The sequence below is a fragment of the Plecotus auritus genome, assembly GCF_963455305.1.
Source record: "Plecotus auritus genome assembly, chromosome: 2".
In the NCBI taxonomy this organism is placed as follows: domain Eukaryota; kingdom Metazoa; phylum Chordata; class Mammalia; order Chiroptera; family Vespertilionidae; genus Plecotus; species Plecotus auritus.
This window is the reverse complement of record NC_137771.1, coordinates 7,611,244-7,627,714: the sequence shown is the minus strand read 5'-3', so window position 1 is coordinate 7,627,714 and position 16,471 is coordinate 7,611,244. Positions and strand designations below refer to the sequence as shown.

At 51.0% G+C, this 16,471-nt stretch overlaps 1 protein-coding gene across 1 annotated transcript; it reads right to left on the bottom strand.

The window, feature by feature from the left end:
- Positions 1–1,023: 1,023 nt before the first annotated feature.
- Positions 1,024–9,595, bottom strand: LOC308243175 (arylacetamide deacetylase-like 3; the record flags this gene model as incomplete). Its single annotated transcript, XM_080658443.1, has 4 exons — positions 1,024–1,798; positions 3,598–3,661; positions 5,935–6,151; positions 9,431–9,595. The coding sequence occupies 4 exons, from the start codon at positions 9,593–9,595 to the stop codon at positions 1,024–1,026; spliced, it is 1,221 nt and encodes a 406-aa protein (XP_080514569.1).
- Between the last annotated feature and the right edge of the window lie 6,876 nt (positions 9,596–16,471).

The window sequence follows — 16,471 nt, the reverse complement described above, 5'->3', positions numbered from 1 at the left end:
GAGTGGAACCAGTTTCTTTTCCTCCACCTGCAAGTCTAGAACATCAGAGCCCCGCCCTCTCAGCCCGATTGGAAAAAGCCCATGAGATTGCCCATGATGCCCTGGGTGTTTTCAAGGCCAGCCAAGTGGTCACTCCTGTTCCCCACAGTCTGGATCAGCCTGGGCAGTCTGAACCCCACCTCAGGGAGGCTGTGGGCAAACCTTACATGCTCATTCCCTCTCGCAAAAGGCCACTACAGACCATTTTCCCCACTGGTGCACACAGAGAGCCCCACCCTTCCCCATACCTGTCACATCTACTGGTCTCCCTTCAGACAGCAGCAACATGAATTCTCTGATTCTAGAACCTGGAGCAAGAAGGAGATGGCGCCCTAGCCAGTTTGACTCAGTGGTTAGAGCGTCAGCCCGAGGACTGAAGGGTCTCAGGTTCGATTCTAGTCAAGGGCATGTATCTTGGTTGCAGGCTTGATCCCTAGCCTGGCTGGTCAGGGCATGTGCGGGAGGTAACCAATTGATTTGTCTCACATTGATGTTTCTGCCTCTCCCCCTCCCTTCTACTCTCTCTAAAAATCAATGGGGGGCAGGGGTGTGTGTGTGCGTGTGTGTGTGTGTGTGTGTGTGTGTGTGTGTGTGCGCGTGTGTGAAGATTAACGAAAATATAAAATAAAACAAAAAAATATATATTTGTTTTTAAATATTTTTACTGATTTCAGAGAGAAGAAGGGAGAGGGAGCGGGAGATAGAAACATCAATGATGGGAGAGAATCATTGATCGGCTGCCCCCTGCATGACCCACACTGGGGATCTAGCCCACAACCTGGGCATATGCCTTGACCGGAAATCATACCATGACCTTCTGGTTCATAGATCAAAGCTCAACTGGCCAGGCTGTGTTTTTTGTTGTTTTGTTTTTTTTAAAGAAGAAGATGGCAATCTCAATAGTTTCCCCAGCCCCACTCAGCATCACCTACATCAGCAACAGAGAGACGCATAAGGAACTGGATGATGGCGGGACCTACACTCTCACAGCCCCTCTATAAACTGGACCATGGCCTTCAGAATCCTCGTGGCGCAGGGGAGTTGAAAGCAGCCCATGCCGAGGGTGTTAAGCACCCCGTGGAAACCATCCTCCATGTGGTGCCAAGTCACTGGGACGCCCAGGTCCTCCAGTCTCTTCTTGTACAACAGTGAATTGTCCCGCAGAAGGTCATACTCACAGCTCACGATGCAGGCTTCTGGGAGCCGAGACACAACTTCGTCTTCTGCAAGCAGGGGCGAGTGCAGCAAATCCAGAAGGAGGTCTGTCTCCAGGTAAGCTTCCTCATTCAGGGGCGCGCGGACCACCGGGTGGTAACTTGTCTTCTTAAACCTCTCTGGGATGTTTTCCAGGCTCAACCACTTCCTGTACTTTTCCCAGACTTGGGCAGGCAAATGGGCGCCTTTTAGGATATCGCTTTTCCACTGGCGGCTTATGTCCAGGTAATAACACACACAGAGGAAGGCAAAATCCAGAGTGAGCAGTGGGACATTCTTGTTCTGCTGGAAGGAAGGCAGCTGGTAATCCAGGACTTGGATAGTGGCATAGACCAGAATCTGGGCCCGGATCTTGGGCAGATCTGACCGAGCCATACATTTCTGACAAACTACCACGGCCGCTCCCCCTCCCACGCTGTCACCACAGACCACAACCCGGGCTGGATCCACCCCGTACGTATCTAGGGACTTCAGGAAGTGGATGGTGGCCACGAGGCAGTCTCTTATGGGCGACGGGAACCTGTGCTGGGGCGCCAGGCGGTATCTAAAAGGGAATCAAGGAACATGGTTGACACTCATCACCCCAGTAGAGCCCCAAACACCTGTGTCTAGCATCCTGGGCTCGAAGTTCTTCCATTAACGCCTCCTTCTGAAACCTGAGCAGTTAAAGTTAAGGTATGGGGCTTAAATGAGCTCATAGACATAAAATCCTCAGTGCCCAGGACATGGGCTCGGTAAGTGACAGCTGCTGGTCCCACGGTCTCCATGTCAAGTTAGGGGACAGGTTGAGACCTCAAGAGCCCTGCCGTCCACCTATTGGTCCACAACTTAGCTATTACCACCAGGCCAGGATCCCCCTCCCTCTGAACCTACCTGCTGGTGCTGCCCTGGCTCACACCTGTTCCCTACTTTTTGGATTTTTTTTTACGAGCAACCTCAGGCTGGCCTGGACTTAGATAGTAAATAACGCTGCCATGCTCACAGGTCTTTGTGGCCTCGCCTCTCGAAGACTTAGATACTACCAATTGCCAGCAGATAACGTCCTAGTATGCACCACTTTCAGATCAATCACCCCAACTCAGGCCCCTGGCTTCACGCAGGGGCAGCTGGCACGTGGGTTCGCCAGCCTGGCAATTTTCAAGAGGGTCCAGAAATCAAGTTTGGAGAGAAATGTCACTGTTCTGAATGCTGGCCTCTAACTTAGGAAATGCTTTATGGGCTCCACCAAGCTTCTGGCAGCCATGCCCATGCTGATGCCCCTCTTCTTAGCTGCCTGGGACGGCAATGCGTCAAGTCCTAAACCCCGTCTCCCCAGGAGTCACAACATAATGTCCTTGCAGGTATTTGCTGGCATATTTTACTGACCATCTCTTGGTGCAGCACAACCAGACCAGGACGGCATGTAAGGGCCAAGGGTCAAGGTTTCCATTCTCCCCGCAGAAACAGTCTTGGAGCCAAGAACTGGAAGGTGAGGTGCTATCCGGGTCTCTCTCCCTCAGCTGGGACTGGCATCTATTTTTTTTTTTTTTTTTTTACTCTACTCAGCTAGCTGTGCCACAGGAAAGCCAGGAAATGGAGCCCCACCAAGATCTTGGCAATTGGTATTTCTTCCTGGGGTGTGCCTTTCAACAAATCTGCAGGAGAAGCGCCATCAGGGGCACCTCCGAGCCCCACTGGGACCCCGTGTTAGCGGGAGGACAAGGCCACACCACGACAGTGACCAGTTTGCCTGACATGGAGGCCCAGGGAGGGGGCTGCCCAGGGAGGAGGTCCGCCCAGGTCTCTCCTGCCCCATGTCCACCAAGCCCTCTTCGCCCCCTTCCCAGGTTGGGTGGGTGACTGTCCAAGATCAGTTAGGACAGAGAGTGGCTTTTTAATTTTTCTCCCTTCCTTTGCTGGATCTCGCCAGGGTGGCCCTCCCTCTGGAGAGCACTTGGGAATGATGTGATGGTGTTTGTGGTTGTCCTGGTGATGGCGCAGAGCACTGTGGGCATTTAGTGGAGAGACGTGCTGGGCTGTTCTGCTCAACCAGGAGTATTCCACCCAAAAGTGCTGTGCTCTGAAGCTTGGCAGCTGACCTGCTTAAAGCAGCCCACCCCGCACCCAGCTTCCAAATGATGTCATGCACAGAACACCCCACTGACACATACCCACGGGCTGCCCACAGGAAGGAGGGCCTGTTCTCTGCCTCTCCGTCTCTCCCTCTTCCTTCCTCACCTCCTTGCTGGTGTCCTTGCTCCTGGTGTCCCGCGACTCGCTGCTGTCTGAGTCCCCACCTCCCGCCCCCTCACTCGGGGTCACAGCGTGGTTTCCCTGGCCCTCCCCACCCTCCCCTTTACTCACCCAATTATTAAAACCACTGAGTCGCTCTCCTTGCACAAACGACAGCATATTTTGTGGTACAGTTCTGGAAAATAAGAGGCTTTCTTAATTCACTAGGAAAGCTAGTGGGCTTCCTTTACCCATCGCCGGCAGCCCCTGCCCACTATCAACCACCACGCGAATGTTCATTGACAATATCTGAGAAGCTGTTTGGCCATCAGTACAGTGGTTCTGTGTGTGAACTCTGCATTCAGACCCAAGTTTGAATCTCTATGTTGCCTCCTATACATCCTATACATCCTATATAATACCAATATGCAAATTGTCCCCTCGACCAGGAGTTCCACCGGCAGTTTGACCAGGGGGCAGGGCTGGCCCGCCAACCACCCATGGCTCCTCCCCCTCCCTGGCTGGCCCGGCCCAATCGGCCCCGATCGGGGCGGGTGGGCCAGACCCCACCTGTGCATGAATTTCATGCAGGGTAAGGTCCCTAGGCCTGGCTTCCCTGCTTCCCCGTCTCCTCCTTCCCTCACTCCCTTAGCACTCCTCTGCCCCCACTGGTCACCCACCAGGTTCCGTGCCGCCCCCTGGTGGTCAGTGTACATCATAGCGAGCAATCCAATGCCTGCTCTCCTGGTGGAACTCCCAAGTGCACAATTTGCATATTGGCCTTTTATATATATAGATATATTTTTTTATTGATTTCAGAGAGGAAGGGAGAGGGAGAGAGAGAGAGAGAAACATCAATGATGACAGAGAATCATTGATTTGTTGCCTCCTGTATGCCCCCTACTGGGGATCAAGCCCACAACCCAGGCATGTGCCCTTGACAGAATCGAACCCAGGACCCTTCAGTCTGCAGGCCAATGCTCTACCCACTGAGACAAACCAGCCAGGGCTACGTTGCCTCCTTTTCACTTGAGTTGAAGCAGTGTGAGGCACGTCCCTTCTCTCCCTGAGGCTTGATTTTCTCATCTGTAAAATGGGGATAGTGATAATCATAGGGTGTGGGGGTTTTCAATGAGATAATGCACACAAAGGGCTTCCACAGCGCCTGCCATGTAAATCCTAATATTTGTAAATATTAATTAATAAATTCGATGTTGCCCTGGCCGGGTGGCTCCATTGATGGAGTGTCATCCTGTGCACTGAAGGGTTGTGGGTTTGATCCCTGGTGGAGGTGAGTAGGGAGGAAACTGATCAATGTTTCTCACCTCTCTCTCTCTCAAATCAATGAAAAATATCTTCAGGTGAGGATAAAAATTAATAAATACTTGCTGTTCTTGTCATTTATTATGCAGACCATACCCAAACCATGGCTGCATCCAACCCCTATTCTCAAAGACTACTGCAATAGATCCTGGCATCCCACAGACTAGAAAGCACCATAAAGGTGTTCCCCCCTCCCCCTAATTCCTACATTTGGGGGAGGGGGAGATTAAGAGAATAAAATTGTCTCAATTGTGCGTTTTTTTTCTCTCATTAATTTTCCTTGAATTGTTGGTCTTCACGTCTGTTTATCCCAGAATTTGTCTCAAGGAACTCCTGATATGAAACAAAATGATGTGTTTTAGTCATTTTCATGTTTTAGAAATCCTTATTTCCAACTAAGTAGAAGCGGTGGCCACACAACATTGGGAATGTACTAAATGCCACTGAACTGTACACTTTCAAATGGTGAATTTTATGTTATGTGAATTTCATATGGATAGACGGCAGCCCCCGCTTTTCGAAACTTCGCTTCTACGAAACACCTACATTAGTTAGTACCTGTTTTTGGCTAACCAAAGGAAGTCCCAAGTGGATTTTCACTTTTACAAAGAAAAAAAAAAAGAAAGGTGAAAAGCAACAGCGTCTGTTTTGCAGAGAGCCCTGATGGAGGCAGCACCACCTCACCCCCACCCCGACCCCAGCAGGGAGGGTGGCCCCAGCCAAGCTCCTCCCACGGGGACACGCCTCATCTCCGCCTCCAGCCCAGAGTTCTGAACTGAGCATCTGGGCTTTATCTCAGCTTACTTTGTGCAACCACCAGCAAGCTGCGTCCTAAGAGAATTACTTCTTGGCGTGACATCATTTCAGCTTAGGAAAGCTGTCCCCGGGACACCCTCCTTTCGCACAGTGGGGGAACCTGAACGGGCATGGATTGCTCTCTTCCTTCCAGAAAGAGATCGATACATTCTGTATCTTTGCTGCCTGAATGAACGGGGACTCGCTAGCTGCCCCGGTGTTCCCAGGTCATCACAGCAGCGTCCAGACCCCAGAAGATGACAGGAGTGCAGCCTCATGCCGGGAGGTGGGCGCACCCCACACTGCTCAGCCTGTCACACCGCAGGCCAGGTCTCCGGGGAGGACTCTTACTGAAGCTCCCGAGGATCCCCCCACCGCCGTGGAACAGCACGATGCCGGGCCGGAGGCTGCGGGAGGTCCTCCTGGGCTGGTACAGCTTCACGGGGATGGTCCCGTAGCGGAGGTCGGTGACCACCACATCCGGATCCTTGCTGAACGGCAGCAGGTCGTGCATGAACTGGATAAACTGGGGCATCGAACAGATTCTCAGTTTCTCAAGAACCATCCCCTGTTGGCCAGAGAAGAGGAAATGCAGTGGGAAGGATTTCGGCGTGTCCCTGGGAGTCCTGCCGCCCCTCGGCCGCACATGTCCTCCGCAGAGGGGCGGGCCCCCATCCCCCAAGCAGAAGGTCCCAGGCCGGCACTGGCCCTGCGCCAGAGCGCTCAGACCTCTCCCCATCCCCGGACCCGGCACAACCCAGCCCTGCAGACCAGGCTCTGGCCACCCCTGAGGGTTCCTCTAGCTGGAACGCCCCACCCCCACAGGGTCCCTGCTCCAGCTGGGCCTGGACCTGACATTCCTTCCAGAGACACCCCCCCTCCTAGACCCCCTTCCCCAGCCAACCTGGTCCTCCCAGTCGTTGTTGCTATTTTTAAGACATAATGACTGCATTGATTGTGGTGCTTTTTCTAAAAGGGGAGGGTGGAGTTCTTGTCTTTTAGAGATACCTATGGAAATAGTTTTGGATACAATAGTACGATATCCAGCCAGGCCAGCGTGGCTCCGTGGTTGAGCATCCACCTATGAACCTGAAGGCCACTGTTTGATTCCCGCTCAGGGCACATGCCAGGGTTGCAGGCTTGATCCCCATTATTGATGTTTCTCTCTCTCCCTCACTCTCTCTCTCTCTCTCTCTCTCTCTCTCTCTCTCTCTTCCTTCCTCATTGAAATCAATTTAAAAAATTTAAAAATATAATATCCAGGACCTGCTTCATAAGCAAATGGGAATGAGGGACAGGTTGGGGACACAGATGAAGCAAGATGGGCCAGGGTCACTCAAGCTGTGGGGTGGGGGCGTGGGGATTCTTTCTACTATCGGTGTATGTCCGAAAGTTTGCATCATAAAAAAATAAAAACAAAGTGGGGTCTGCCCCTGGGCACTGTCTTTCCAGGGTTCCTAACCTTTTCCGTGCCAAGGCCTCTGGGCTGGTAGTGAAGCCTGTGACCTCGTGGCAGAATGTTTTTAAATATATAGATGGGATTGCAAAGGAAGGCAGTTTTATCTATATATATAAAAGGCTAATATGCTAAGTGTCTGACTCTGACTGGTGGCTATGATGCACACTGACCACCAGGGGGCAGACACTCAACGCAGGAGCTGCTGAGCTGCAGTGACTTGGCAGTGGAGGTTCTCAGGTGACGCACCCCAAAACCAGAGAGGAGGGAGCCCAATTCCTCGAGGGGCCACACGATTCCACCTTTGGCCATGGGTTGTTGTTGCTGGGGCACTGTCGGCCCGAATCTGGTTCACTGCACACTTACATTTGCGTTCCACACCCTGTAGGCAACAACTTTGCAGAGTGCCCTCTCGCACTCTAGGACCCTCGGGGGATGTCAGAGAGCCGGTTTCAGCCTGATCCCCGCAGGCCAGGCTGAGGGACCCCACCTGCCAGAGGGACCCCCACTCACTCTGCAGATGCTCTTCCAGCCATGGCGCCACCCCAGGTGCAGCCCGTTGGGGAGGGACCATGGGAGGTTGGCTCCAGGGCGTGTCTGGCCCATATTGCCTAGTCCTACCCCACTGGCCACCTTCCAATTAATTTCCTTTCAATATGCAGGAATCCATGCACCGGGTCACTAGTTTTAATAAAATCATCCAAATATTGAAGTGAATGTGTGATGTCATACTATGTGGGCTTCCTTATTAGCACACTAAATAGCGAGATCTGGGGGCTGGTCTTATACTATCATCATCTCAAAGGAATGGGGTACACACGGGAGTTTTCACAGAATCTGCCGCTGCTGTAATATGCTCAGAAAATATGTGATCCTTCTGGTGACCAAGTCACAGCACTGGATTATCACCCTCATTTAGAATGGGAAGAAACAGTATATTTTCCTTAGAGGTTAGGGAAAGTGGGGTGATTTTTACCCCATCTAAATTCACAGACGCCCTGCCTTCTGTCACCCTTGGGGGCTTGGGGAACCCCATTAACAAGCCCTGCCTTACTTCCCCACAGCACTTGCCACTCTGTGAATCATTTTGTTTGTATGTTGCTCTCTCCCTCCCCGCCCACTCCTATCCCCCCATCTCCCCCACTCTGCAGGAAGACTCTAGCTGGGACTTTATTGCCATCACTGACCCTCAGAGCTAGAACTGGCGGATGGCAGGTAGTACTACAACACATACATCTGTGTAGAAAAAAAACCCAAATCAACGCACAGTAATAAGGCTAATATTTATGGAGAGCTCACTCTGTGCTGGGCCTTCAGACACACTCAACTCACTGCCTCGCCACAACATGCTATGAAGTCGGGACTGTTACTTCCCTGTTTTGCAGATGAGGAAACCGAGTCGCTGTGTTTGGGAACCCGGACTGTAGACTATGAAGGTCAAGGCCAGGAAGAGGACAGGAGCGAATGATCACCTGACCCTGGGCAAAGAAACCCGTGGTACCTGGGTTCTTCTGCATCGATGGCTTCCCATGAGAACAGGCGTTTGCAATCGCTTGTCATTACGTAAGAGACTTAAGAAACGGATTTTCTACCTGCTGTTTCTGCCTGCCCTCAGAACAGCACGGCAAACCCTTATTGCCAACCTCAACACCACTCTCGCCATGACCTACTTACATGGATTTCATTAAACTACACACACCAACAACAGCAAGCAGAATCTAATGCCATAAACAGTCTTCCATCTTGCCCAGCCAATGTGGCTCAGTGGTTGAACCAAGAGGTTCCCAATTCTATTCCCGGTCAGGGCACATGCCCTGGTTGCAGGGTCGATCCCCAGTAGGGAGCATGCAGGAGGCAGCCGATCGATGCCTCTTTCTCATGGATGTGTCGATCTCTCTATCTCCTCTTCTTCCCTCTCCCAAAAAGAAAGAAAAGAAACAAGAACAGTCTTCCATCTCTCCAAGGCAAATTATACGTATCTATAAAGCCACCTTCTGTAGTTTTGTCCATCTGTACTAATTTGCTCATTTGCTAGCGCGCCCCTTTATTTTGTCATTGGCCAGTTCTACCTAGCAGGTAGGTAGCAAGGGGGCCCCAAAGATCCAGAACAACGCATTCCCTGTCCTCATGGCTTCACAGGGTGGTGAGTGCTGTGAACGAGGTGAGACAGGAGACAGGGCCAGGGAGGGGACCGGGCCTTTTCTTCACCTGAGAACGGGAATCACTCTTTGAATGTTGTGGCTCTCAGCCCATTCGGTTTGGGAAACCCTGGGAAGAGGTTGAGAGCCACTGGTTACCTGGGATATTAATTCAACTAGAAGCTTCTGCTCTGCTTTGCCAACTCTCTCCTTAACCTTCCCAACGAGGGGTCAAATAGGACTCAAAGCTCACCCATGTCACCAGCAGCTGGAAAATGCAGTGCAAGACCCACAGCTTCCCAGGGTGGCCGATGGCCACAGGGATGTCCACGGTGAAGAAATGGCTGCAGATCACCCACAGCCCAACCCCCAGGAAGAGCAGGCAGGGCGCCCCGAGGAGGGCCAGGAGGACCGCCATCCGTTGTTTCCACCACAGAGGAGGCCACCAGCGGGTCACGCTCAGCACACGCCACGGAGGACACAGTTTGGAGCCAGCAGATCACCGACACTTATATCACAACCTGCCTTCCCCACCTCCTCATGTCCCAGATGCCCAGGCCAGGTGAGTCACAGGCTCGAGTGAGGACCTGGCTCTACAAAGCCCACAACAAGGAGAAAGTGGCGTGCGCAACCTGGCCCGGCTGGGAACCAGGGCTCCCGGTTCCTGCTTCCATCCCGGCACTGCGGCAAGAAAGGGCCCTGCACTAGGAAGTCTGCACGGACATCTCTGCCCTTCGACCACACTTGCTGCTCCCGAGTCTGCGCAGGAGGCCTCAGGGCTTTGGCACTTGTCCTCTGTGCAACATTCTTCCCTCAGACGTCAGCTGAGCCAACCCTCCCCTGCTGCAGGCCTCTGCTCTAATTCTAATGTCGCCTCTGAGTGAGGCTGCCCTGGCCACCTTATTTCAAATTGTAACCAGCCACCCCCCGCCACACACACACACACACACACACACACACACACACACACACACCTGCTTAATTTATAATTATGTCTTTTATTATCATCTGACATAATACCATGCTTCACTTGTTTGTTTATTGTCTGTAGAATGTAACTTCTGGGGAGACAGGAATTTTTGTTCTGTTCCTTGCTTTATCCCCAGAGGTCTGGTACTTAGCAGGTGCTCAGCAAATGTCTACTGAACGGAGGAATGAATACATAGACACTGTTCTTTGTATTTAAAAATATTTTTTATTGATTTCAGAGAGGAAAGGAGAGAGAGAGAGAGAAAGAGAGAGAGAATCATTGATCAGCTGCCTCCTGCATGCCCCCCACAGGGGATAGAGCCCAAAACCTGGGCATGTGCCCTGACTGGAGAATCGAACCGTGACCTCCTGGTTCATAGATCGAGGCTCAACCACTGAGCCACGCCAGCCAGGCGTCCAATCACTTTAGAATTTGGAATGATATGTGTCTGTTTTCCCTGCTTATTTTCTGTCTCCCCAAGGAAATGATAATTCCAGCAAGAAGCCATGTCCATTTCACTCACTACGGCATCCCCAGTGTCTAGCACGCACTATAGGTGCCCAATAAATCATCATTAGAATGGATGGATGAATGATGTCACATGACCTGGGGAAAAGGGCAACATGGAGAACTCGGGTCCTCTCTCTGTTTGGTTATGTTTATTGTCGGTGCTGGTGGAAGTGAGAGGAGGTGGGATTGCAAAGAGCCGGGAGACAACACCCATGAAATCTGTGTGAAGTTTATGGCTTTGGGAACCACCTTCGACTCATTTAGATTTAGATCCTGCAGCCCCTGTCTCCTCCACGTTACCCCAGGTCCCCAAGGGCCCTTGACTGCTGGGTAGGGAGAGTTTCAGAACCCAAAACACCATTAGTTCCATTTCCACAGATGAGAGGACAGAGGCTCTGTTTGATGAAGCAGTTTGTCCACAGTCAGGGGCAGACAGGGCTGGGATTCAAACCCAGTTCAATTCAAATCTGACTCCAAGGCCACGTGCAGACGTTTCCAGCAACCCACCACAGTCCACATACCACAAAGCTTATAGAAACCACCGAGTTCCCCTCTTTTTGATCCATCCACAGTTTAATGATTCCCCATAATACGGTTCTCGAAAATACCTGAAAATGCCTTCCTGTGAGATGACTTGGGCAAAAATTCTTACTCATTGTAAAGATACGGAAGCAGAAGCTTGGGGTAATGGGTGTTTGCATTATTATTTAGGAAATCCAATTCTGCTCCTAAGAGAGAACAACAGGATGAAGGAAACTCAGAATAGTGTTAAGCACAGATGAAAGTCAATCGGTACCATGAGGCATAGATAGAACACATAGGGAGTGTTAGGGATAGACTGTGAGTAAACACAGAGCTTAGAGACCCAGGGAGAAATAACACAAGTGTTTGCGATAGGCAGTAAGCAAGTAGTAACTGTACAACATATTAACAATAGAGTCCAGACACAGAACATGGAAAGATCGAGTGGTAAGTCACGAGAATGCCAGGCCTAGATTGACAGCCACATCATCCTAAATTGCTCACCCATTGGTAACGCCCAATATGGCCCCACTCTGGCCCTACGTGTCTTTCCCGAAGAATGCTGACAAAATTCACATCTACTCAGCAAGCCAATGAATGAGCTCCTGCTGGCCAGGTGTACCGGTCCTGCGTCTCTCGGATGGAGTTAGTGTGTATGCTGGTTCCGGGCACCCTCCATTCATTGGAACCCCTCCAGTGCTCTTAACCACACCGAGAGAGCTCCCGCTGGATGTGGCAACGAGAGAAGACCCGTGAATGGTGCCCGGGAGGAGCAGGTATGCATCTGCCACCCCCTGGCACCTAATTCAATGTGGGCGACTTACCCTTCTCTTTGCCCTGGCTTCCTGCTGTGTTTTAAGTGGGTTTAAACCTTGTGACTAGACCATCTCAATTTGGTCTGTGAGCCTGCTCCATAACCTCCAGAACTCCTCGCCTGGTAGTATTTGGGGCTATTCCTGCACCGGGGTAATGTCTCACAGCACACACGGCTGATCTTGAACCAGAAACTTGCCTATGACCTTTGCCTTCTTCATTCTGCTTGTATGCCGCCCCATGTCCCCCTGGAGTCTCTCCATCGAAATCGGCTCCTTCCTCTATGGCTGGACATGCCAGAGAGGCCGCACCATTTTACATCCCCACCAGCAATGAAGGAGCGATCTGTTTGCTCAGCATCCTTGCCAACACTTTATGTGGTCACTAATTTCCATTGTAGCCAGCCTGGTGGGAGTGTGGTGATATCTCATTATGATCCCTCTGTGTTCCTGATCCTTTCATAGCTGTAACAAGATAACGCACGTGGAGCATAGACGGTATAGTACTCATCAACCCGGCAGGGCGCGGGAAAAAGAATCCCAGTGTGCACACATGAAGATTTCTGCAGCAAACCTAGGAGCGCTGACGTACGCGAAGTACGTAAGGGCAACAGCTACCGTCATCCCAACTGCGATCTGAACGCACCAACAAATGGGCTCGGGTCCGATCTGGCTGCCCAACAAGCAGTGGAAACAGCTCTCCGTTTTCCCAGCTGCTGGGGTTGGAACTGAAGGTGAGGAGCCTTGCACCTGCTGCTGAATAATCCCAGGTGGCCTATTGCATCGAGGCACTGCTAGAACGGGCTCCATGGGTGGGAGACGACACTGTTCATCGATTCAATTTTTCACCCACCGGCCAGGTACTTGTTGAGTAACCACTCTGTACAGCAAACGGGGTACTTCCTCTGTGAAGCCGGGTGAGGGAGGCCCTCCGCAAAGACTGGCTGCCTTCCCTGTGATTTCTTGAGCATCTGCCATGTGCCTGGCAGGGATTCGGTGTGTCAGTCTCTAAGTGTGACAAAGGCCATGCTCAAGGATACAGGCCACAGGTAAGCCTATGGCAATAGTACCCTGAGGCTGGAAAAGGTGCGAATGGGACATGGTGGCCGCAAACATCCCACAGAAATTAGTTGATTAGTTTTATGACCAGGCTTGGCTGGGACTGAATTAGGGAGCTGGATCAGTCATTCTGCAAACAGGATCATCTGCTCAAAGGCACAGCATGGGGCGTTGACTCTCGTTGGCCTACATATACCTGTGGGCCCTCCACGCAGCTTCAGGGAAACACCAAAGGCCTCAGAATATCCTCCAGGCCCTATGTGACTCCCCACCCCACACCCCTCTCCGACGCCCCCCGTCCCCGCCCTGTCCCCTGCTCCCCCTGTCCTAGCCACACTGACCTGCCTGCAAAGCCCCCAGATGGAGACTCCAATCAGCCAGAAAGTGAACAGCAAAATGAAATCAGCAGTAGCTTGGGTGTTATCAAAGTCAGAGAATTAAAAGACTAAAAGGGAACCCATTTTATAAGTAAGAGCACCAAGGTCCAGAGAGGTTAAGACACTTGTTCTGAGTTACCCAGCTGCCGCCAGCAGGTTTTGGGCTCATCTGGTGACCAGTTCAGCAATTTCTCCATTTCAGCTGCATCCACCTGTCAGCCACGGTTTGAAATGGGAACTAACACATACGTAAATGTAACATCAGTTTCTGTAGCTGGCTTGGCGTCCTTCCTCTCTCTTCCAATGGAATGTTTTTGCTCATTTTTCCACTGCAACAATGCTCATGAGCCATCGCCCACTGCCTGGACCAAGAATTCAGGTAGCGTCAATCCCTCTCCCTTCCTCTCTGTAAAAAAAATCAATAAAATATATATTTTTTAAAAAAAGAATTCAGGTAGCGTCAACTTATTGCACAGCTACTGTGTGCACACCATTTATCCCAGTTCATTTATTTCATTTCTATATTGAACCTTCCCGGTGGCCACTATCCCCACCCCCTGCCTTTTTTTTTTTTTTTTTTTTGCTAAAAATGCTAAGACTCAATAGAGCTCAAGGGATCCCCACGTAAAGCATCAGGGCTCTACCTGGGGAGGCCCTGTCCCTACAGGAGTGGAGCCCCAGCACCTGTCCCCAGGAGACAGGCTGCAGGGCGGGGCCTTTTGAGTCATAAGCCCAAACCCTAGGTGGGTCCTAGGACTGCAGACATCACATAGGATGCCCTGTGCTCTTGTCTCAGTTATAAACTCAGAGATGAGAGAGCTGGCCGGCGTGCCACATTCAGCCAGGTGAGAAAAAACAAGTCTCAGGCGGGAGGCATTCACCCCACCGCTTTCTCTCCCCTCCTGTCTCTCTTCACAGACCTGACCTACTCAGGGTAAGGAATCAGCTTCACATTCCTTGTTTTAGCCATGTTTTTTTTTATTCTGATGTTTTCACATCTGTGACCCTGCTGATCCAGAAGGGACTGTCCCTGCCAGTGTGAGCCAGGGGCTAGCTAGAGATAGTAAACAGCGTCGACCTATGAATCAAGAGGTCATGGTTTGCTTCCCGGTCAGGGCACATGTCCAGGATGTGGACTCCACCCCCAGTGTGGGGCATGCAGGAGGCAGCCAATCAATGATTCTCTCTCATCATTGATGTTTCTATCTCTCTCTCCCTTCCTCTCTGAAATCAATAAAAAAAATATTTTTAAAAAAAACACAGCAACACATAAAAAAACAAAACAGCATCCCCATGAGTGGGCTTTCCACATGCAAACCAGCCAGCCCAGAACCCACACCTCCAAACACCTCCTCCGTCCATCTGCCACACTCCAGGCCACTCTCCCCTGACTTAACCACCCACGGCCAGGTTCCAAACAACTAGGGACAGCACCTATGCCCGGGAGCCCCTGAAATTATTCAAAGTAGCCACCCCTAGGCCTGTGTACCCTCCCACGGGAACCCTCTCCCTCTGCCTCCTGACCGGCCCGGTCTTCCCAGGTGCACTGGCAGCCCAACACCAAAGTGCAGAGCGTGGCTTCTCACCCAGTTTCCAAACCTAAACCAGTTCACGGATCCGGAGCCCCTGATTGAAGAGGAGGCCAGGTCCCCTCGAGGAAGGAGTCTGCGTTTCCCCTCAAGTTTTTGTATCCCACAAATCCTCCCCCAGGCCTCCCTGCAGGCGCTGCAGCCACTCACCAGAGGGACTGGGCCTGGAGGAAAGGAAACACAGACCATTTGGGACACCACCATCCACCCCCCCCCCCCCCCACACACACACACACACATGGCTCTCCTGCTTACAGTTTGTTTTTTGTCATTTATTTTTGCATTTTAAAAAAATTCTTAATTACAGTTGACATACAATGTTATATTAGTTTCAGGGGTACAACATAGTAATTACACATCTATATAACTTGCTAAGTGATCACCCTGATAAGTCTAGTGCCCACCTGACGATATGGTTACAGTGTTACTGACTGAATTCCCTATGCTGTACTTGACATCCCCCTGGCTGTTTTTACAATTGGCAATTTGCATGTCTTAATCCCTTCTCCTTTTTCACCCATTTTCCCAAAGCCCCTCCCATCTGGCAACCATCAAAATGTTCTCTATTAAATGAGTTTATTTCTGTGTTGTTTGTTCATTTATTTTGCTTTTTTAGATTCCACATATAATTGAAATCATGTGATATTTGTCTGACTTCTTTCACTTAGCATAATAACCTCCAGGTCCATCCATGTTGTTGCAAATAGCAAGATTTCATTCTTTTTTTAATGGCTGAGTAATATTCCATTGTATATATGTACCACAACTTCTTCAGTCATTTGTCTATTGATGAACACTTAACTTGCTTCCATATCTTTCCTATCTATAACAATAAAAGTGTAATATGCTAATTAGACCGGACAGCTGAACGACCTTCCGGATGACCTTCTGGATGAAGCTGCAGCGGTGGGGGCCACGGCAGAGGCTGTTAGGGGTGATCAGGAAGGCAGGTGAGCAGTTAGGGGCGATAAGGCAGGCAGGCAGAGTGGTTAGGGGTGATCAGGCAGGCAGGTGAGTGGTTAGGAGCCAGCTGTCCCCAATTGCGAGAGGGATGTCCCCAAGGGGTCTCAGATTGTGAGAGGGTGCAGACTGGGCTGAGGGACTTCCCCGCCCCCATGCACGAATTTCGTGCACCGGGTCTCTAGTTGTAAATAATGCTGCAGTGAACATAGGGGTGCATGTGTTCACAATCCCACCACCCATGCACAGGGTTCCCTTTTCTCCAATACTTGTTTGTTGACTTACTGATGATAGCCATTCTGACAGGTGTGTAGACACTGGTTCTGAATGGACACTGATCCCAGGACCAGCAGCACCAGTCACAGTGGGGATTACTGCGGCCAGGTGACAGAAGAAGTCTTGCCCCAAGTCCAACTTATAGAGGGCCCGTTGGCCCACAGACTTGGGCATCTGCATTCCTAGTTCCTGAGTGTATCACTGGAACAGGTACTTGGA